At 39.9% G+C, this 22,415-nt stretch overlaps 1 protein-coding gene across 4 annotated transcripts in view; it reads left to right on the top strand.

Moving 5' to 3' along the window:
* Positions 1–22,415, top strand: part of PLCB4 (phospholipase C beta 4) — a 200,674-nt gene that overhangs the window by 86,207 nt on the left and 92,052 nt on the right. For all 4 annotated transcript variants that reach the window (XM_083348195.1, XM_083348194.1, XM_083348196.1 and 1 more), the window contains 2 exons: positions 20,127–20,223; positions 21,522–21,602. In XM_083348195.1, the coding sequence (XP_083204321.1) occupies positions 20,140–20,223; positions 21,522–21,602 (165 nt within the window). In that variant the 5' untranslated portion in view covers positions 20,127–20,139. The remainder of the gene's footprint in view (positions 1–20,126; positions 20,224–21,521; positions 21,603–22,415) is intronic.

Here is a 22,415-nt window from a genome sequence, read left to right as displayed (position 1 = left end):
AATGAGGCCTTAATTCTGTTCATGTTTATCTTGGAGGAAATCCCACAGAACTCACTGGAATTTATATGTAAAATGTTGCATTAACATGCCATTTCAGGGGAATTGTTTTATTCTACGGTGTTTTGAGAGCTTTCTTGCATTTACTGGTATTGAAATGGCATGTCTACCGATTTGACCTATGGAGACTTTTATGTACTTATGACTGGATGTTGCATAGGACTGCGGTCCATTTACGATGGTTGCTTTTTTTTATTGAAAAGTTTTAAAAATACATTTTTGAATACAAAAAAGGAAGAAAGAAAAACCTCCTCCCCCCCCCTCTCCCCAACCCCATCCTACCCTCGCCTCCCCCTCCCCGACTTCCCAGAGCTGAATACAGGGTATAAGAATACAAACCAACATAATCTAAAATATGCTAACAACAATAAAACATTAAAGTCTATCGCACTTTAACTCTCCATCGTCAGAATAATAACAAAATAACTACTAACTAATTATACATCATATAACTCCACTATTTATTCAAATGCTAAATGAAACTTTTTAGTCCCATATTTGTTCTGGATATAATCAATCCATCTCCTCCATTCCACAATATATCTCTGTTGTGATTGGTCTTTCAAATATGCTGAGATCTTCGCCATTTCTGCCAAATTAGAAACTTTTAAAGTCCATTCTTCTATAGTCGGCAGTTCCTCCTTCTTCCAATATTGCGCTACTAAAAGTCTCGCTGCCGTAATTAAATTCAACATCAACTTAATATCTATAACAGTAGTATCTGTAATAATACCCAATAAAAACAATTGCGGAGAAAACTTTATCCTTTTCTTAAATATCTTTTGCATATTCCACCAAATTTTAATCCAAAAAGCTTTAACCTTTTTACAAGTCCACCATATATGAAAATACGTTGCATCCTCACAACCACACCTCCAACATTTGGGCTGGCAGTTCGGATACATACTTGCTAATTTTTTAGGATCTAAATGCCATCTATAAAACATTTTATAAAAATTCTCTCTTAAACAATGGTTGCTTTTTGAGGGCAAAGATTCATGAACATCTTGTTTTTCCAAGATAATCTTTATGTAATCTGATGGTACCACAGACAAGTGTAGTAAGGCCACACCTAAGAAAACCTTACATTGCTTCCCATTTCTGTGGCACTAACATATCATTCAAAACAGTGCTTTGATTTTGAGACTACACTAACTCAAATGTCTCTCTGTGATTTTAGCTTTAGAGAGGAACATTAGTATAATAGATTATATATTGTTAACTACTTCTATACAGTATATTTATTATTCATGTTTGGTAGTTTTTTGCTTCTCTTAGCAGTTTTAGTTTAGATGATAATCTGTATTTTCCAGTATTGTTCTGAAAAATGTTTTGATTGACATTTATTTCCCGTGTATTTATCACATGCTCAGTTACAATATCATTAAAATCAGGAGAACTAGACGCTTATTATTTTTGAGGCACTATCACTCTTTTTTTCTAATTGGAGAGGGAATTGATCCATCTCCTCCAGCTCCTGTTCTGGTTCTGCCAGGGAAATTATAAGTTGATGGTCCTGCAGCTTCTTGTGAACACAAGCAGACAGAACAATTTTGGGGTGGAGTAGCTAGATGACATTTTAGAAATGGATGGAATGATTATTATTTTTAGTTTCAGGTTAATCACTGATCATTGAATGTAATTTGGTAAACCTCAACCAAAATTTGCACTCAACTTCAAAACAATTGTTTTCTAATGAATTGCTCGAAAATATGTTAACATCTCTTTTTCTGACAGCAGCGGAGAATGGGTGAGGATTACGGGAGTGGGAGATGCAAGCCATCACACAGAAACACAGGAATCTTAATTAAACAGTCTCCTTGGTCAGAACCATGCAGAGAAAGGGGAATCTAACATTTGTCTGGGTTATTGATTCTGCTGTCAGATGATACTATTAGGAATCTTTTTATAATACTTCAGTTCTAATCTGTCTTCCTGTAATTTGAAGCCATTATTTCATGTCTGGTACTCTGAGACAGAACATCTCGCTTTTCTGTGTGACATCATTACAGGTATTTGAACAGTGCTCCATCATTGTTCTCATGGCTAAATATTATTATTTCTTACTTGTCTCTTGGTAAAACCTAGCATCAAATCCACTGATCATCCCCACTGCACCTCTCTGAACTTGTTTCACTTTCTCTGAACCCTTCTCAAACTGCGATGCTCAGAATTAGATACAATACTGAAATATAGCTGGACAAGTGTATAATCTTACTTCATGTCTCACTATGGCAAATTGTATCTGGATGTCTTACAGTAGCAACACTGGATACATAACTGAGAAATTAAGTGGAAGCAAAAATATTTTAAATAGGGATGTTAGAAGTGTGACAGCAGTGTGATCCATGATTCAAAATGAAGAAAGGCTTCATATTTGAAGACAAATAGATATATGGGACCTGGTGGAAAATGGTAAGAGGATGGCTAATAAACATGGTTTTGTCTAAACTAAGATAGTTGTGTTCAGATTCTCATCTGGCATGACTATTGCATTCCTCCTGAAAAATATTAGTGGCAAATTTGTACCATTTCTGCTGATGGGACTGACTTGATAATCCTTCAACTTCTGTTTCTGGTTATCTTCAGGCTACCTTACCGGTTGTGATACATGGTTGTTTACATTAATTTATCCCTGTTTAGGAAAGGCAATAGCTCAATGGTGGCGAACCTTTTAGAGACCGAGTGCCCAAACTGCAACCCAAAACCCACTTATTTATCGCTGGGTGCCAGGTGGGCATGGCCCACTGGGTGGCTGTGGCTGTGGTGGTCATGGAAGATTGGGTGGGTGTGGCCAAGGTAGGTGTGGTCACCTCAATGTTGCTCGTGGGGAGGGACACCTGTGGGGGGTGGGCAGGGTTGAGGGAGCTCCAGGAGGTCTCTGGCAGGTGGGGCGGTAGGCAGGAGACTCATCCTGTGGGGTGAGGTGAGGCAGGGTGGGGGTGCCATTGCCATGGGGCAAGGCAAGGGCTGGGGCAGCTGCTGCCTGACACCATTGGCCCCCGCACACAGAGGTCAGCGAGCGCATGGGGGCCAACGGTGTCCGTCAGTAGCTACAGCCTGCCAGTCCCTCGACAGGCGCACTCTGGGGCTCCACAGCCCGTCGCCAGCAGTTCAAAGAAGCCATCTCCGAGATGTATGGTCGGCCAATAGCTGAGGAGGTGATGCAGTGGGTAATGCCTGGGAAAAGGAGAGCATGCAAGGCCAGGAGGGACAGGATGGGGGGTAGGGAAACCAGCTGTGCCAAGATGCATTCAGCCATGTGGGATCTTGGCGAATTAGCAGGCGGCTGGTTGAAGAGGGATAGTTGCCACCTCCGGGGCGTGGCGCGGGTGCCCACAGAGAGAGCACTGAGTGCCGACTCTGGCACCCGTGCCATAGGTTCGCTACCACTGCAATAGCTGGTCAGGTAGCTGAAACTGGATTTAGTCGCTCCATACTACTCAAGCCTATTAAGATATTATTAATGTCAATTAGTTTTAGTATATAAGGGAGACTGGCTAAACTTGGGAGCATAACCTTATCAAGAACAAGCTGATGATTCATTAATTTGAATCTATTTTATGATTATTGGCCCTCATCCAACACATTTTTGTGATTGGCCCTCCAACTGTAGACATTACTTTTGAATTTGTTTTTATATTCTGCATCATATTTACCCACATTTTATAAACTGAATATTCTTATGTAATTGCATGACAAAATGGAAAGGGAATTCAGCTGGCAGAGAGCAGCAATAACTTTAATTTGGGTGACAGGATGCATGTTAATTAGACTTACTGCCTGCCAATAAATATTGTCTGCTGTGATATTTTAAAACATTATTTATCAGTCTACTTCAGACTGATGCAATATATTTAGATATCCCTTTGGGTAATTCTGTATTAAATAATTGTCTCCAAAAGTTGGCATTAATGGTTGCATAATTAGATTACTTTGACTATGTATAATGTTTTTCTTTTAAATGGGAAATATCTAAAAATAAAAATGTAGAAATCTAAATGCAGAAACCAAATAAGTGAGTTTATTCATGCAATTTAGCCAATTGTGATGTATTCAGCAAAATATGGTTAAATACATAATAGAATATGTAAATTTTGTTAGTTGTGCTGGGCATATATGTTTTTAAAAGCCTTTTTACTTGTAAAAGTTAGTATGACAATAGCTATTTAAAAATACTCTACACAGATATCTTCACAGAGAGCAGCAATAACCAGAACTATGTCCCTGGATGACACAGAGCTATAGTCAACTCCTAACTTATCTAGCAGTATTTCAGTGTTTGCTTTGTTTTGATATTTTCAAATTTGTTCTCCCAACAAATTCCCATTCCAATTTTTCCCAGGGACAATTTCTGCATGCCTGTTTTCACTTCTCCAGCATCTGACATCTAGTGTGCTTTCACCTTGAACCCATTTGATGGTGAGGTCTGGAGACATACTAAAAACAGTATTTGGCTGATTTGGTGTGCTTTGTATAATTACAAGTCCTGATTGCACATGATTTATAGAATGGTGAAATGACCGAATGGTTGATCAGTCATGGCTACTGCCTATCTACACAACATCATTGGAAAGAAATGGTTTGGTCTCTAGAATCCTGAAGTAGGACATTTTTTACCATTTTACAGTTCTTTGCTACAGGCCAAGTCAGCTTGGAGAACCTGCGAAGTTAGAAATTGATCCTGAACTCCTCCAAACATCTGTGTTCACTCTCCCTTGAGAGTGAACAAACACTGCTTTGGCTGCAGGTAGTCTCTGATTTGAAACTTAACATTAAGAAAACCAAGATCATAGCATCTGACGCTCTCAATTCCTGGCAAATAGATGGGGAAGAAATGGAGGTAGTGTCAGATTTTATTTTCCTGGGCTCCAAGATCACCGCAGATGGGGACTGCAGCCAAGAAATTAAAAGACGCTTGCTCCTCGGGAGGAAAGCAATGGCAAATCTAGACAGCACACTAGAAACAGAGACATCACCCTGCCAACAAAAGTGTGTATAGTCAAGGCTATGGACTTCCCAGTTGCAATGTATGGCAGTGAAAGTTGGATCATAAGAAAGGCTGAGCGCCAAAGAATTGAGGCCTTTGAACTATGGTGCTGGAGAAGACTCCTGTGAGTCCCTTGGACTGCAAGGCGATCAAACCGGTCAGTCCTAGAGGAGATCAACCCTGACTGCTCTTTAGAAGGCCAGATCCTGAAGCTGAAACTCAAATACTTTGGCCACCTAATGAGAAGGAAGGACTCACTGGAGAAGAGCCTAATGCTGGGAAAGGTTGAGGACAAGAGAAGAAGGGGACGACAGAGAATGAGGTGGCTGGATGGAGTCACTGAAGCAGTAGGCGTGAGCTTAAATGGACTCCAGAAGATGGTAAAGGACAGGGAGGCTTGGAGGAACATTGTCCATGGGGTCGTGATGGGTCAGACACGACTTTGCAGCTAATAACAACAACAACAAGTCTCTGATTAGAGAGTTGTGAGGCCTTCAAGACTGATGTGTGCTCTTTGCGGTAGACCAGGCCAGAAATGAGACTGCCACAAACACTACTGGAACTCCATTTTATTTTGTAGAGTATACTAACAGAATCTTGAAAGCTTGCCAGTTTTTTTCTACAGAATCAAGGCAGGGCTATTTTCAGTCTCTTCCTCATACTGACTTCTTTCCCAGGGCCAAGATATTATTTACTGTTTGTTTTATCTGCAAATGGCTTTTCACATTCTTTCACTATCTCTTCCCCTCTCTACAGCCTCTAGGAAGAGAAGGGTCCTTTGTATGCCCATATTCCTATCTATTTTCAGCTGCAAGACCAGAGGAAGAAGTCTGTAAAGATTACCCCCTCTCTTTTGTGAGGGCTATTGTTTATCTGTAGCTTTATTACCAGAGATTCTATCTCTTAGTACTTCATGTGTTCAATCACATGAAGATAGAATAACATAGCCATGAGCCTCATCAAGACATTTATGGATTTTGTATTTGGTGTTTATAAGAGGGCATTGAGAACTGTGGTTGGTCAGCTGATGGTGTCTTGGAGATATTTGTTTTTTCTCTACAGAGGTCAAGAGTAGGAAATTCATTACTGCCAGATTCACTGTTGGAATAAAATCCTGTTGCCATAGAGCAGGGGCGTCAAACTCAATTTCATTGAGGGCCACATCAGCATTGTGGTTGCCCTCGGGGGGCCAGGTGGGTATGGCCAGGGTGGGCGCGGCCTACTGGGTGGGGGCAGCTGGAGTACGTATGGCCTACTGGGTGGGCATGGCTGCTAAGGTTCTTACATCATTGGCATCAAGGGTGCCTATGGGGGCCTGGGCAGGAATGGGACAGATCTGGGGGTCTCTGGCAGAAGGAGGGTCTCTGGGCCAGGGCCAAGGCAGCGGGGGCCGTTCCCTCACTATTTCCAGGATGGCTTCAGGGGCCACATGAAACCACTTCACAGGCCGGATCTGGCCCCCGGGCCTTGTGTTTGACATGTCTGCCATAGAGGATGATAGCTGAAGATAGGGTTTGTCCATAGTGGGAGCATGTCTCGACTGATCTGCCAATAAAACTACACCAACAGAAGAAACATCCCAGCGTAATGCTTTGTCATAGTTACTAAGCAAATGCTCCTATACAACTGATCTGGGTTCCTTCTCATGTATGCTCTTCCAAGCCAGGCATTGTGTATATGTGCCTGTTCCTTTGTTTCTCTAAAAGTAGAACTTTGTGTTTATTTTAAAATCCAAGTCAAGGAATCTGATGTTTCCTTGACAAGGGATTCAGTGTGTACTCTCCAATTACATTCCAGTCTTTTTGGCCTTGCTAATCCTAAACAGAACCTTTTTGTAAAGAAACTACTCTGCTGTTACATACAGTTACATTAGGTCATGGTGTACTTTACTTGGATTTTCTCCAACAGAGTTAATGTTAATGGATAGAGGAACAGGGTGCAACAAACTATAACAATAATTCTGCTAAGGTTCTTACAATTGTAATAATAATGTTACTATATGGAGAGCAATCATGAATGGTAACAAAGTTTTTGATACTTACAAAGAGAAATGTAGTTTTCTCTAATAATATTAAATTTAACTATTTTTATATCAACAAAGGAATATACTGTATGGTAAGAATAGAATTCAACTTAACTATATTCCTTCTCTATCTTTGGCAATGGCTTTTTTTAAGGAATGATTTTAAGTGCATTATTAAAAGAATAAAATTAAAAGAATTTAATTTTAAATGCATTATTCTGCATATATGCATATAATGAATTCCACATATATTATAATTGTACATATAACTGCTGTAAAGAAGACTGGATGTCTATTTTTTCTTTTCTATTTTTCTTTCTTTTTTGCACTTTTATTTTTCTCTTCAATTTCTTTCTTGTTCTTTTTACTGCCTTTATATTAATTAGTATTGTTTTTACCTTTGTTTTAAAACTTTTTGTTAAAATATATACAAAAAAGAATTGACCATGCATCAGACTAAGTTTAAGTGATATAATGTAGCGGTATAACTCAGTTTAATTTACAATTATGTTTCCCCATTAAAGTTGTGGGAAATACATACAAATTGCATTTGAGTTTGTTCTTCAGCATAATTAGGAACTATCTGAAAAAGAAACTTCTTATGGTAGCTAAAATTACTATAGACTGCAAGTATTAACATCCTCATGTTTGTTTACATTTAAGATTTCATTTCTTGTCTCCTGAGTGCATGTCCATTTCTCTGTACTCTATATGATTGTATTTATTTCAATTTATATAGCTTCTCATCTCAAATATACGTCAGAGTGCCTCACAAACAATTAACATTGTTTATCCTTTGTTATCCTTTTTGAAGATATAGCCTAACTCTCCCACAGCATTCCCCCCACCCCCGTATGGATATACAGTATATATTATGGTTGCACAGCAATCAAAGATGTTGCTGCATCCAATTCATATTCTTCACACATACCCCAAGGCGCTATGTGATCTCAGCACATTAATAAAGATGTCAGTAGTATATTTTGATATTGGGTAAATACAATATCAAATTATTCAGTTGCTCCCTCCAAAAGAAAGAAAGGGAAAGGATTAACTGGAATTTAATTGGTTTTGGGGGAGGAAATATTTTTTTTCTCAACTTCACCCAAAGTGTACTTACTAGGTTATTTGAAATATTGTGCATTTATTTATTTTCTATGCTAGACTTCCTTTTAAAATATAAATACCAGCCTCTCAGCCTCACAACAATCCCATTAAGATGCCTCTAATACAGGGCTTTTCAACCTTTTCACCCATTGTACCACTTTTAGGATAAGGCAATATCCGAGTACCACCAGTTGCCCAGCAAGGTGGCAAAAACTTGACCAAAAAAAAGGAAAAAATGATAAAGTACAGGTAGTCCTCCACTTACAACAATTCGCTTAGTGACTGTTCGAAGTTACAACGGCACTGAAAAAAGTGAATTATGACCATTTTTCACACTTATGACTGTTGAAGCATCCCCAGGGTCATGGGATTTACGTTCGGATGTTTGGCAACTGATTCATACTTATAACATTCAGTGTCCCAGGGTCATGTGATCAATGGCCAGGGGGCATGGCCAGCTCATCACTCAGGTTGCGGGGTGCCTGTGGGGGGAATCCGTGGGTCTCTGGTGGAGGGGAGTGGGACTGGGATGGGTGCCTTCCCTCTCTCCCATTGTCCCTTCCTTCTTTCCTTCCTTTCTTTCCTTCTCTCCTTCTTTGTCCCTTCCTTCCTTCCTTCCTTCCTTCCTTCCTTCCTTCCTTCCTTCCTTCCTTCCTTCCTTCCTTCCCTCCCTCCCTCCCTCCCTCCCTCCCTCCCTCCCTCCCTCCCATTGTCCTGTGATAGGCTGCCCAGATCCCAGCCTGATTTTGGCAGATAGTGGCGCATTCTCATCCACATGGAGTGGCTGGGCGAAGTAAAGCACCGACATCACGGCCCTGCGCCTCAGCCTCTGCGCGTGCACAGGCTGGGCAGGGATGTCGCCAGTTCACCTCCCATTTTCAGGCACATACATTACGAACCGGCTACTTCTCCCAGTCATTTTTCCCCTACCGGAGCCCAGTGTTTGAGCCAGGTTCCCAAATCCTCTCCGTGTACATCATTCTTCCCAGCGCTGCCGAGAGATACCCATTTCTGGCTGCATTGCTACCGTTCTTAAGTTACATTTGCACCCGTCCGAAGGAAGAGAGCAACGCTTTTCTCCCTCCTCCAAAGGAAGGGAGACGAACCTGCAATGCCACCAAGTCACCCTTCCTTCGGGCGAAGTAACCTCCAGACCCAACTTTGAGACTGTTTCAGCCTGAAGCAGAGAGTCGGAGAGCTGCGTCACTCTCGCCATTTGGACCCTCTACTTTGACACCCCAGGAGCAACTTGCCTTTCAAACCTCCAATATCTAACAGAAAGGGAAACCCATTGCAAAGGTGCATCTCGCAGAGTCCGTTGCCAAGTGACGCCTGTGCTCCACCGCTGCAGAAAAAGAAGCACCTTGTTTCCTGCCAGTGCAGGCAGCCCGGGTCCTGTGAGAGGCCAAGTGGGAACGAAGCAGCCTTTGGGTCTGTGCTGCAGAAAAGCCACAAGCAACGTTGTCGTCTGGGCTCCTGCCCAGCTCGCTTGTGGAAAATAGGCTGCTTGCAAAGTGCGCTCAAAAGTTGCGCTCAGAAATGCTGATCCCGGGCTCCTGCCCAGCTTACTTAGCAAGCAGCCTATTTTCTGCAAGCAAGTGAGCTGGGCAGCAGCCCGGGATTAGCTGAGCTGCGCTCAGAAGTCATGCTCAGAAATGCTGATCCCTGGCTCCTGCCCGCCTCACTTGCTTGTGGAAAATAGGCTACTTGCTAAGTGAAGCCCCAGGATCAGCGGGCTACCCAGCGCTGATCCTGGGGCTTCACTTAGCAAGCAGTATGTTTTCCGCAAGCGAGCTGGGTAGGAGCCGTTCGCTTGCTAGCCCTTCCCCCCCCAAACACACCACTTGCTCACTCACCCTTTCTTGCTGGCCGCTCCGCTCACTGTTCCTCTGCAAACAGGCTGCTCTGCCCCTTTTATACCATTTCTTCTCTCTGCCCTCCTCCTTTTCTCCTCCGGGTGCACCGGAAGCTCCAATTAGCATATTTCCACAGATCCTGGGGATTCTGGCAAGCTCTGCAGCTACAGCTGATCTCCAGGTCTGTGCGGCTTCGTTTTGACTCATTCCCTCCCCCACTATAATTAGCTAGGCTGGGCTCGCATACCACCAGCCAGGGGCTCGCGTACCACTGGTGGTATGCGTACCACTGGTTGAAAAGCCCTGCTCTAATATATTTCTTGACTGAGAACATTCATTATACCACGTCTCTCACATTCACCCTCTAGTCCAGAATAACCCTTGTATTCCTGTATTCCATAGCTAAATGCATATGAAACAGATTTTGCAGGTAAAATCAGCTACAAGACAAATAGAAACTGTTACAAATCATCCTTTTGTTTCCTTTGTGATGTCTTTGCTTTAGAAACTGCCCACATACCTACAGTATGTACAGGCTAGAGCTCATCAATTTTCGGAGCACGAGTAGACAACCTACCATACTCCAGATAAGGTTAAAATACAGGATTCAACATTAGCCAAGCTAGCTTGAACTGTTGGCATTTATATTAAGCTTTAGAGAGGCACAGATTTTTCCATGTTATACAACCTTTTTTCCTCCTCTGGAACAGGAAGCAAATAGTTGTTATTGGCATTTTATATTTCAGGAAACTAGTTTCCTTTCAGGTAACTGGATTCTTTTCATCCTTGATTATAACTATGTTATTGCCTAGGATCTCTTTGCCCTTCATATTTTTAATATAATGCATGATCAGTGTATGTGCATTCCACCCTCCCATTTGGCATTCCCTCAGTGGGTTCAGCTGCAGTTCACAGAGTTGTCACACTGTTTGTTGGGTGGGGAATCTGGAGAGTTGCATCTCCTGATGCATCTGGAACGCCTTGAAAAGTGTTCTGATTGAAAATTTATATGGCTATCTTGCTTGTTGGTTGTAGGCCAAAGGAGCATTAACCGAAGTCACACTCTTCCCAAAATACGTATCAAACACACATGTGATCTTTCTTTTTCATTTAATGATTTACGTATTTTGATTTATGTTTTTTAATGTTCATTTTTTAAGCTATATTATCTACTAAAGACTTTTGTCATCTCCCCCTGTTTTTTTGTTATAGTATCAGTTAATTTTTATTTATGTCAAGCTAAAATCTCAAGATGGTGTTTTTTTATTAAATTTCTGGAAATTAGAGAAATCCTTGCTGGCAGTATGTTTAGCATTTTTTTTCCAGTACTTAAAGGTAATTGAATTTTCATTTGTTCTGAATTCTATTAGTGGCTTGTAATCAGCCCTTCACAATTTATTTTTGTCCTTGATTTGACCAAAGTTCTTCTTAAATTAATTTCAGTGTGAGTTAAAATGTTTATGGTAAATTCAGTCTGATGCACAAATAAATGCTTTACCTACAGTATAATACTCATAAAATATAGAACCAAAAGTTCTTATGATTATTTCATACACCAGATTTAAGGAATCTTGGTCAAAAAAATAGTCAAATCTTGGTCAAAAAATAGTCTTTGATGTCGTTATAATGTCAGTTGCATTTTATGAATGTTTATTATCAGTTGTTGAAAAGGTTAATAATGATTTTGCCTCAAAAAGTTTCTGTCTCTGTAAATAATAAGGAAGGGACGCGGTGGCTCAGTGGGTTAGGACGCTGAGCCTGTCGATCAGATGGTCGGCAGTTTGGCGGGTCGAATCCCGAGTGCCGCGTAACAGAGTGAGCGCCTGTTACTCGACCCAGCTTCTGCCCACCTAGCAGTTCGAAAGCATGTAAAAATGCAAGTAGAAAAATAGGGACCACTCCGGTGGGAAGGTAACAGCGTTCCATGTGCCTTTGGCGTCTAGTCATGCCGGCCACATGACCACGGAGACGTCCTCGGACAAGCGCTGGCTCTTCGGCTTTGAAACGGAGATGAGCACCGGCCCCTAGAGTCGGAAACGACTAGCACGCACGTGTGGGGGAACCTTTACCTTTACCTTTTAGAAAAAACCACTTAATGAGATCTACCTCTGAGCAATGGGTCAGAAGATAGGACAAGTGTTTGTCAATTGATATTTAAAAAGGAAATAAGTTAAAATACACCAAAAAGAGCCTATTTTGAATGGAGCTCAACATGCCCATGTAGTTTTCTTGGCAATAACACAAAAGTCATCCCCCACCGTCTTGTCCCACAGTTATTTTTTTGACTTCCCTATCTAACTTATGGCTCAGGTAGATCTGTTATATTGTGTCCAAAGGCTAATTAGGTCCATTCTTGCTTAACTTTTTGAAATCAACCAAGGCACACTGACCCTTGTTGGTACTGCTTTTGTTCAGTCAGTCATCTTCACCGTTGCAGCCTGTGGAATCACAGATATATGCTAGATCAGGGCATTTTGAAAAACAGCTTCGCTGTATTCAGTTGTGAAGCTATGATTCTGAATTGCAGAAACTGATGTGTGATTTTCTTCTCCAGTTTGTAGTATATGTAATCTGTATGCATTTTTCTTAGAGAACAGTCAATTATTAAGATAAATATACTTATAATATTTTCTTTTCAAATGACTGTTTAGGATTGTAACTAAGTTCAATATTGGATATCATATGTTCATGGGAGAATTATATAGATAAATTATATAGATTATATAATTAATTATTATATAATTATATATTATATAGAGAGATAAAAAGGACAAGTATAGAAAGTGGAAAGAGGGGCACATAACTAAGTCAGAATATCAGCAAATAGCCCAAGCCTGCAAAGACGAAGTGAGGAAAGCTAAGGATCAAAATGAACTAACGCTTGCGACCAAAGTCAAAAATAACAAAAAAAAGCTTCTTTCAAACGTAAAAAACAAGAAAAAAGTGAAGGAAATGATTGGTCCATTAGTGGGGGAAAGTGGCAAGAAGGGGGACAAGCAACAGGGAGAAAGCAGAACTCTTTAACTCGTTTTTTGCATCTGTCTTTACACAAAGGGAAAAAACAGACCAACCTATCAAAAATAGTGCCATAAAAAACAGAATAAAAACACAAGTTAAGATAGGCAAGAAAATGGTAAGTGAGCACCTGTCTAGCCTAGACAAGTTCAAATCACCAGGCTCAGATGGATTATACCCCAAGGTTCTGAAGGAACTGGCAGATGTGATCTCAGAACCACTGAACTATATTTTTCAAAGATCCTGGAGCACTGGGGAACTACCAGACAACTGGAACAGAGCTGATGTAGTTCCCATCTTTAAAAAAGGGGAAAAATGGATCCAGGAAATTACAGACCTATCAGCCTGACCTCAATACCTGGGAAGATTCTGGAAAAGATAATCAAACAACGAATCAGCGAGCATGTAGAGGCAAACAAAATCATTACTAAAAGCCAACATGGGTTTGTCAAAAACAGATCATGCCAGACAAATCTTATTGCATTCTTTGACCAAGTGACAAAATTAGTAGACCAGAGGAATGCTGTGGATATAATTTACTTGGACTTCAGTAAGGCATTTCATAAAGTAAGATCATAACCTACTACTTAATAAGATAGAAAAATGTGGGTTAGACAGCATCACCACCAGATGGATTCGTAGCTGGCTGACCAGCCGTACTCAGTATGTGGTCCTCAGTGGAACCACATCTACATGGAGGGAAGTGTGTAGTGGAGTGCCCCAGGGCTCTGTTCTGGGCCCAGTGCTCTTCAACATCTTCATCAACTATTTGGACAAAGGGATAGATGGGGAACTCATCAAATTTGCAGAGGACACCAAGCTGGCAGGAATAGCCAATACTCCAGAAGACAGGCTTAACATACAGGAGGATCTGGACAGACTTGAACACTGGGCGCTATCTAACAAAAGGAAATTCAATGGTGAAAAAATAAGGTTCTACATTTAGGCAAGAAAAACCAAATGTACAGGTATAGTATAGGGGGTACCTTGCTCAATAGTAGTAACTGTGAGAGGGATCTCGGAGTCCTAGTGGACAATCACTTAAATATGAGCCAGCAGTGTGCTGCAGCTGCCAAAAAAGCCAACACAGTGCTAGGCTGCATTAACAGAGGGATAGAATCAAGATCACGTGAAGTATTAATACCGATTTACAATGCCTTGGTAAAGCCACACTAGGAATACTGCATCCAGTTTTGGTCACCACGATGTAAAAAAGATGTTGAAACTCTAGAAAGAGTACAGAGAAGAGCAACAAAGATGATTAGGGGACTGAAGGCTAAAACATATAAGGAACGGCTGCTGGAATTGGGTATGTGTAGTTTAATGAAGAGAAGGGTGAGGGGTGACATGATAGCAGTGTTCCAATATCTCAGGGGCTGCCACAAAGAAGAGGGAGTCAAGCTATTCTCCAAAGTGCCCAAAGGCAGGACAAGAAGCAACGGATGGAAACTAATCAAGGAGAGAAGCAACCTAGAACTAAGGTGAAACTTATTTGACAGTTAGAACAATTAACCAGTGAAACAACCTGCCTCCGGAAGTGGTGAATGCTCCAACACTGGAAGTTTTTAAGAAGACACTGGACAACCAATTTGTCTGAAATGGTATAGGGTTTCCTGCCTGAGCAGCGGGTTGGACTAGATGACCTCCAAGGTCCCTTCCAATTTTACTGTTATGATTATGATTATATGTACAGAATATTCAGGTATTCTTCCTCAAATCACTTCTTGGCATCTTTACTAAAGTACTTCATTTGTATTGGTTTCAATTTTCTTTGTAACACATGAGCATTTTTTCTTGCCTTTTGGACCAGAGAGTTTGGGGCAGTTGCTTTATGATCTCGTTAGATGTTGTAGAAATTGTTGCATGAAGGTTATCAGTTGAACTGTTAAATTCAAAGAATTGGGCATTGTTCAGCTGGTTTTGCTAAGATTATATGACTTTCATCACCAAAATTCATTGTTGTTGGCATCCAAACTAACTATATGTGCTTCAGTTTTTGATTTGTAACAAGAAGAGGCTTCAAACTCCTGATATTATTTTATAAATTCCCATAAAGTTTCATCATCTTGATTCCATAGAGAAGAGATTCTGCAAGCATTTCATGTCAGTGCTGCATTTATTGCCCTTCTGTGTCAGAGAATGTTCTGATAATGACAGAGGTTTTATTGTGCTGTAGTTTCCCCATAATATTAAGAGAAAATGATGTCTACTTTTTAAAATTATTTTTAAAACTATAGTCAAGATGCTCTGTGCATTGTAAAGTCTGGCTAATTTACCTTTTATTGTTATTGAAAATGCGATAATTTTTTCATGTTGCAGTGAAGCTGTCAATACAATTAATATATTTCTTATGTCCTTTGTAGCCTTGATAGCTACAAGTTACTTAACTGTTTTGCACGTATGCTTTTTATTTTTGTTTAAAATGGTCAAGAATTGCAATTTAAAAAAACACTGATTGAAAGTTTCATTAGGACATTGATTTGATTTTCATCATCTGTGTGTCAGCAATAAATGCTATTCTCCCATGAGTGTCTTTGCTCTACAGATATAACACATAAAATTCCTTTGTGCTTTTAACTGTTGGGGAGGACCAAGGGGGAAATCACCCTTGAGGAAATGCTATATTGTAGGGCAGGGATATAATATCCTTGGAAGTCTTCTTTCAAAATGATACACAGTATTTCAATGTATTTTATATTAAATTCTCTAAGATTTTGCTTAGTCTTGGTGTTACACGAATATACAGTAAGAGAAAAATAAGCCCATGTATGTGTCTTATACTTTTTAGAGAAAGAAAGCAAATAAGCCCCATCTTTTTCAGTGGCAAAGAAAAGATGACTTTATTAAATTTTGGTTTCATTTATAATTATGGGTTCTAGGGACGCGGTGGCTCAGTGGGTTAGGACGCTGAGCTTGTCGATCAGAAGGTCGGCAGTTTGGCGGGTCGAATCCTGAGTGCCGCGTAGCAGAGTGAGCGCCTGTTACTCGTCCCAGCTTCTGCCAACCTAGCAGTTCGAAAGCACGTAAAAATGCAAGTAGAAAAATAGGGACCACTGCGGTGGGAAGGTAACAGCGTTCCGTGCGCCTTTGGCGTCTAGTCATGCCAGCCACGTGACCACGGAGACGTCCTCGGACAAGCGCTGGCTCTTCAGCTTTGAAACGGAGATGAGCACCGGCCCCTAGAGTCGGAAACGACTAGCACGCATGTGCGGGGGAACCGTTACCTTTTATAATGCATATTTAAAGGGTATTGTAGCAAATGATTTTGAGTGCTTAAAATAAAACAATGGACGATCTGGGTTTAGAAAGTATAGATGAAATTATCCTGAAGAATTTTGAGGAGTTGGCGGTTGCAGGAAGAGATAGCCAGTTTTCAAAAGAGTGTTCTGCCTCTCTCATAATTGCACATCTTTGTTCCTGTATCTTGCTTTCAGAAGCAATTTGACATTAGAAGGTAAAAAGAGAGAACAGGGCTCTGAGATCACGTTAATTTCCTTTCCCTACCTTTACAAGTCTGAAATAGTTTTCATTATTTGGCAAAGTCGTGTTTGTATATTAGTGCTTCATCTCCAAGGAGTTCAGAACTTCTTTGCTTTTACTTTTAATCTAAAACATAATTTTCTGAAGGTCATGAGTGTTTGTTTAAGGTAATGTGTTATGTCTACATTAATTTTCAGCAGACAAAAGCAAAGAAATATTGAAAGAACTCCTTTTAATTTAATGTTCCAATCACAGTTCACTTCCCAACCTTCTCGTAATCAAATAAGTGAAAGAAAGGATGCAGAGCAGGGAATGTTTGGGTATGTTTTCCAATTCCTTAAAATAGCTTTGGGTCAAATGACTAGGAAGGAAGTGCTGCTCTATTCCGTCTCATAGGAATGCTTTGGGGGAATCTTTCTGGAAGGTTTTTTCCTCTTCTATCTTTTCCAGCTAATTTTTAATCTTAGCCTTTAATAATAATAACAACAACAACAACAACAACAACAACAACAACAACAAGAAGAAGAAGTTGGAAGGGACCTTGGAGGTCATCTAGTCCAACCCCCTGCTAAGGCAGGGAACCCTATACCATTTCAGACAAATGACTGTCCAGTCTCTTCTTAAAAACTTCCAGTGTTGGAGCATTCACCACTTCTGGAGGCAGGTTGTTCCACTGGTTAGTTGTTCTAACTGCCAGGAAGTTTCTCCTTAGTTCTAGGTTGCTTCTCTCCTTGACTAGTTTCCATCCGTTGCTTCTTGTCCTGCTTTCAGGTGCTTTGGAGAATAGCTTGACTCCCTCTTCTTTGTGGCAGCCCCTGAGATATTGGAACACTGCTATCATATCACCCCTCACCCTTCTCTTCGTTAAACTACACATACCCAATTCCAGCAACCGTTCCCTATATGTTTTAGCCTCCAGTCCCCCAATCATCTTTGTTGCTCTTCTCTGTACTCTTTCTAGAGTCTCAACATCTTTTTTACATCGTGGTGACCAAAACTGGATGCAGTATTCCTAGTGTGGCCTTACTAAGGCATTGTAAAGTGGTATTAGTACTTCACGTGATCTTGATTCTATCCCTCTGTTAATGCAGCTTAGCACTGTGTTGGCTTTTTTGGCAGCTGCAGCACACTGCTGGCTCATATTGAAGTGATTGTCCACTAGGACTCTGAGATCTCTCTCACAGTTACTACTATCGAGCAAGGTACCACCTATACTATACCTGTGCATTAGATTTTTCCTGCCTAAATGTAGAACCTCACTTTTTTCACAATTGAATTTCATTTTGTTAGATAGTGCCCAGTGTTCGAGTCTGTCCAGATCCTCCTGTATCTTAAGCCTATCTTCTGGAGTATTGGCTATTCCTGCCAGCTTGGTGTCGTCTGCAAATTTGATGAGTTCCCCATCTATCCCCTCGTCCAAATCGTTGATAAAGATGTTGAAGAGCACTGGGCCCAGAACAGAGCCCTGGGGCACTCCACTACACACTTCCTTCCATGTAGATGCAGTTCCATTGAGGACCACATCCTGAGTATGGCCGGTCAGCCAGCTACGAATCCATCTGGTGGTGATGCTATCTAACCCACATTTTTCTATCTTATTAAGTAGTAGGTTGTGATCTACTTTATCAAATGCCTTACTGAAGTCCAAGTAAATTATATCTACAGCATTCCTCTGGTCTACTAGTTTTGTCACTTGGTCAAAGAATGCAATAAGGTTTGTCTGGCATGATCTGTTTTTGACAAACCCATGTTAGCTTTTAGTGATAACTTTGTTCGCATCAAGGTGTTCGCTGATTTATTGTTTATCTTTTCCAGAATCTTCCCAGGTATTGAGGTCAGGCTGATACGTCTGTAATTTCCTGGATCCATTTTTCCCTTTTTTGAATATGGGAACTACATCAGCTCTGTTCCAGTTGTCTGGTAGTTCCCCAGTGCTCCAGGATCTTTGAAAAATATAGTTCAGTGGTTCTGAGGTCACGTCTGCCAGTTCCTTGAGAACCCTGGGGTGTAATCCATCTGGTCCTGGTGATTTGAACTCGTCTAGGCTGGACAGGTGCTCACCATTTTCTTGCCTATCTTAACTTGCGTTTCTATTCTGTTTTTTATGGCCCTGGTTTTGGTAGGTTGGACTGTTTTTTCCCTTTGTGTAAAGACAGATGCAAAAAACGAGTTAAATAGTTGTGCTTTCTCCCTGTTGCTTGTCACCTTCTTGCCACTTTCCCCCACTAATGGACCAATCATTTCCTTCACTTTTTTCTTGTTTCTTATATGTTCTCTTGTTGGCTTTGACTACCATACCAAATTCGGTCCCATTCTCTTTTTGGGGAGGGGGAGTTGTCCTGCTGATGGACAGCCAGATGGACCGCAAGAGCCTTGAATGCTATTGCATAATATGTTACCAAAATTCCATTGAGTTAGATAGCATAACAAGATAAGGACAGAATGCTGAAGAAGGTTTCAAGATGGTTTCCCCCCCCAGGTCTTTTAATAATAGCGCCACTCTGAGTCCCATTTCATTCTGCTTTTGAAGGTTATCCTGTGAGTGGATAAAAGGCCAGAGGCCTGAAGTCCTTTGCAAAATTTGTTTCTACAGACTTTTAGGTTGTAAATATTTTTTTTAAAAAAGGTACACCTAAATTCTGCAGAGAAAGTGTAGCCTTTTAGAACTTGAAATAAAGGCTGCTTAGTTTATTCAAATGAAAATTATGTTGTCTAGCAATACTTTTCAGCAATTTCCCAAGGCTAAATTGTTTTGCCTTTCTTTTTGTTGGTGTTTTTCCCCCTCTCCACATTGCAGCTTTTAATGAGATCACCAGTTCATATATTGTTCTTTAGCTGCCTCTGGCTATTGATGCTCTTCATATTTTCTGACTTGTAACCCCAGGGTTTACTTCAAAATCTCCGTGATTAATAGTATTAAATAGAATTTTGAATGTTTTCATTTTTTTCCTGAATGTTTGTCATTTTCAGCTAAAGATCTTAATGAAAGTCATGATGGTTTAATTCTCAATTCCATCACTTAAAATCAAACAGTTGATTAAAATGAGAACTTATAAATATTTACTAAAATCAGTGTGATGAATATTTTCTTTGTTACTAGCCAGGCTTCTACCACCAGAGTGAATTTTTAAAAATTGTTATTTTATTCTAATAACAAAACCACATAGATGGTTATCATGAGCAAAGAACATCTTTCATTCTAAGAAGGAGATCATGAATACTTTTAGAAAATTAAAAGGATTGGTAGTTGGTTGGTACTGATTTAGAAGCATGTCCATTGATCTGGAAAACAGGTAAATAAGGGTAAATAGTGTGCCTACTGGATGCCAGAAATTATAGGCATCTTCAGTAATTACCTTTCCAATAAATGAATGCTTTGTTCTTATCGCACCCTCCACAGAGCCTTATTATACAATCTCAACATTTCAAATGGTGGTTATTGCTAGTTAACATACCTTACAGGCAAAATTGAGATTTTTTGGAGGCTTTGTCTGAATTTTCATGTGAATTGAGTGTTTTCTCTAGGGTTTACTACAAAGAACAAGTGGCAGTACTGTATGGCAACAATTTATTTTATTTGTTTTTTATTATTATCCAGGGTGGTCCACAGAATGGCAAAACCATATGAATTTAACTGGCAGAAGTCAGTACCTTCCTTTCTACAGGATGGAGCTATTTTTGACAGATACGAAGAGGTAAGGAGCTTATACAGTATCTGGAAATACAGCTGGAAGCTCCATTCTGAGGGCAAATAATAGAAATCTGTTCCTGGTTATTATTGCTTCAGAGAGGAATATCAAGCACCACCTTTTTATGAAAGTAGACCATGTGCAAGATAGGGTAAAAAAAAAGAGGGCTCATTCTGAGCTAAACCTAACTTAAGCATCCTGGTGGCCATGATAAAAAGAAGAAAAAGAACCAAAATAGAGCTGATCTCTTCCTCCAGAGTCCTGCTCCCTAGGCAGAATTATAAATAATTCTATTCCACATTATATCTCTCTATATAAAGATTTTGAATGATTGTTACCCTTCAGCAAACAGTCTTGGAAATGATAATGCTCTCACCACTCAAGTTGGTGAGTGCACATGTATTTAAATATGTTGTTTTATGGATGGGCAGCAATTGATTTGCTACCTTTTTGCCATCTTTTAAAATTCCTCATTGAAAAATGCATAGAAAGAAAAGAATGCTTATAGACCACAGTGTAATGAGTGCCAGAAAGCCATAGCTTTTATCCAAGTCCAGGACAAAAAATATATACCGTATAGGCAAGGGAGAGAATTTGGTGATTTGCATAAATATAAAAGGATAAAAAGAGGCCATCCCAAGGAATGAGAGGGAACATATTGTATTTCAAAAGATTAAAATGCAGTATGTTGATATTTTATTTAACCATGGGATCAGCATTCCTTTAAGCAGTAGATAGTTTGTTTAACTGAATATATCAGTCTGGTATTGTTTGATACTTCACCATGCTTGACATAAACTGAATCTCAAGCATTTATTTGATAGAGGAGCTGAACGTTCTTTTTAACATGACAAGTAAAGAAAAGGCTGAAATCCCAATAACCGTCCTTAGCAATATCTTACTCCATTTTCTTAGCTCTTGAAATAAAAAAAAGAGTTTTTAAACATTTAAGGCCTGCTAAGATTGTTGCAAATCTCATTCCCAACAATTGTAGCATACAACAATAAAATGTAAGTAGCTTGCTGAATGATCTTTTGCTTAGAAAAATATGCTTCAGTATTTACTTCCCCATTCCAAATATAAAAATATCTAGCTGGTATTAGAAATATGCAGATAAACTTTTCCAGCAGGATGCAGTGCTTTAATATAAATGCAAGTAACATTTCTACAAGATCACTTTGCTGCTTTGGTTATTAATTCATTTAACATATTTTGTTTCTGATTTTTTTTTAAAAAAAAGTGGATAATTTGGGTTTTAAATTCTTCCTTGCAGACCTGAATATGTTGGATTTCTCTTTCAACAGGAATCTTCTGTTTTTGAGCCAGGCTGCCTGTTTAAAGTTGATGAATTTGGCTTTTTTCTATCATGGAAAAGTGAAGGAAAGGTAAAATTTACAATGATCTCATGATTTTTTTTTGCCTCCTCTAACAAGCATAAGGTACAATTCTAGTTGTTCTAGTGGGAGGCACTGTGTCCAAATATTAGGGCCTTAGATTATATTGCTAAATATAAAGATTTGCAAATCTGCTACCCTGTAATTTGTTGAGACAGCTCCCATTATATCCTATTACTGTTGCATTGCTGTTAGGGGGATTATGAGAATTGAAACTGAACAACTAGAGAACACTACACTCAGTTCTTTTTTTGTAAAAGAAAAAGGTGCCAGAACTCACACATGTCATACAACCTGCCTTGCCTACCCTACAAGGTTCCATCCAAAAAAAGGTGCCGGAACTCTGTTCTGGGCGTTCTATGATGAAAAAAGCCCTGACTACACTAGATAAAGCCCCTAAGCACACTTATTAAAAGTATAAAGATGAATAAATATTCCAAAGATTGTAATGTTAGTTTGAAGAGAAGAAAATAATTTTCTGCCAATAATTTAGTTCCATCCCATGTTTCTTTCCTTAATAGTGAAAAGGGGAGGAGAGGGGATGGAATCATATGTTTGTGGATGGAAGGGGTGTGTGTGTGTGTGTGTGTGTGTGTGTGTGTGTACTTGCAAATCTTGTTCTATATCTTCTAGCCATTCTCTACTTGCCTCAGATTTGTACCTGTATAGCAACAACTCATTTTTGTTCCCTTTGATCTAACAATTCAACATTGATTTCGCCCACATGCTGTGTAGTTGGGTGCAGGAAGTTAGGAGAGGGATGAGTGTGAATGAAGCAAATAGTTGCTGAATTTATTTTCTTTG

Source organism: Vipera ursinii (assembly GCF_947247035.1).
Source record: "Vipera ursinii genome assembly, chromosome: 1".
Classification (NCBI taxonomy): domain Eukaryota; kingdom Metazoa; phylum Chordata; class Lepidosauria; order Squamata; family Viperidae; genus Vipera; species Vipera ursinii.
The sequence above is the reverse complement of the archived record's forward strand: the minus strand, read 5'-3'. Positions and strand labels throughout refer to the sequence as shown.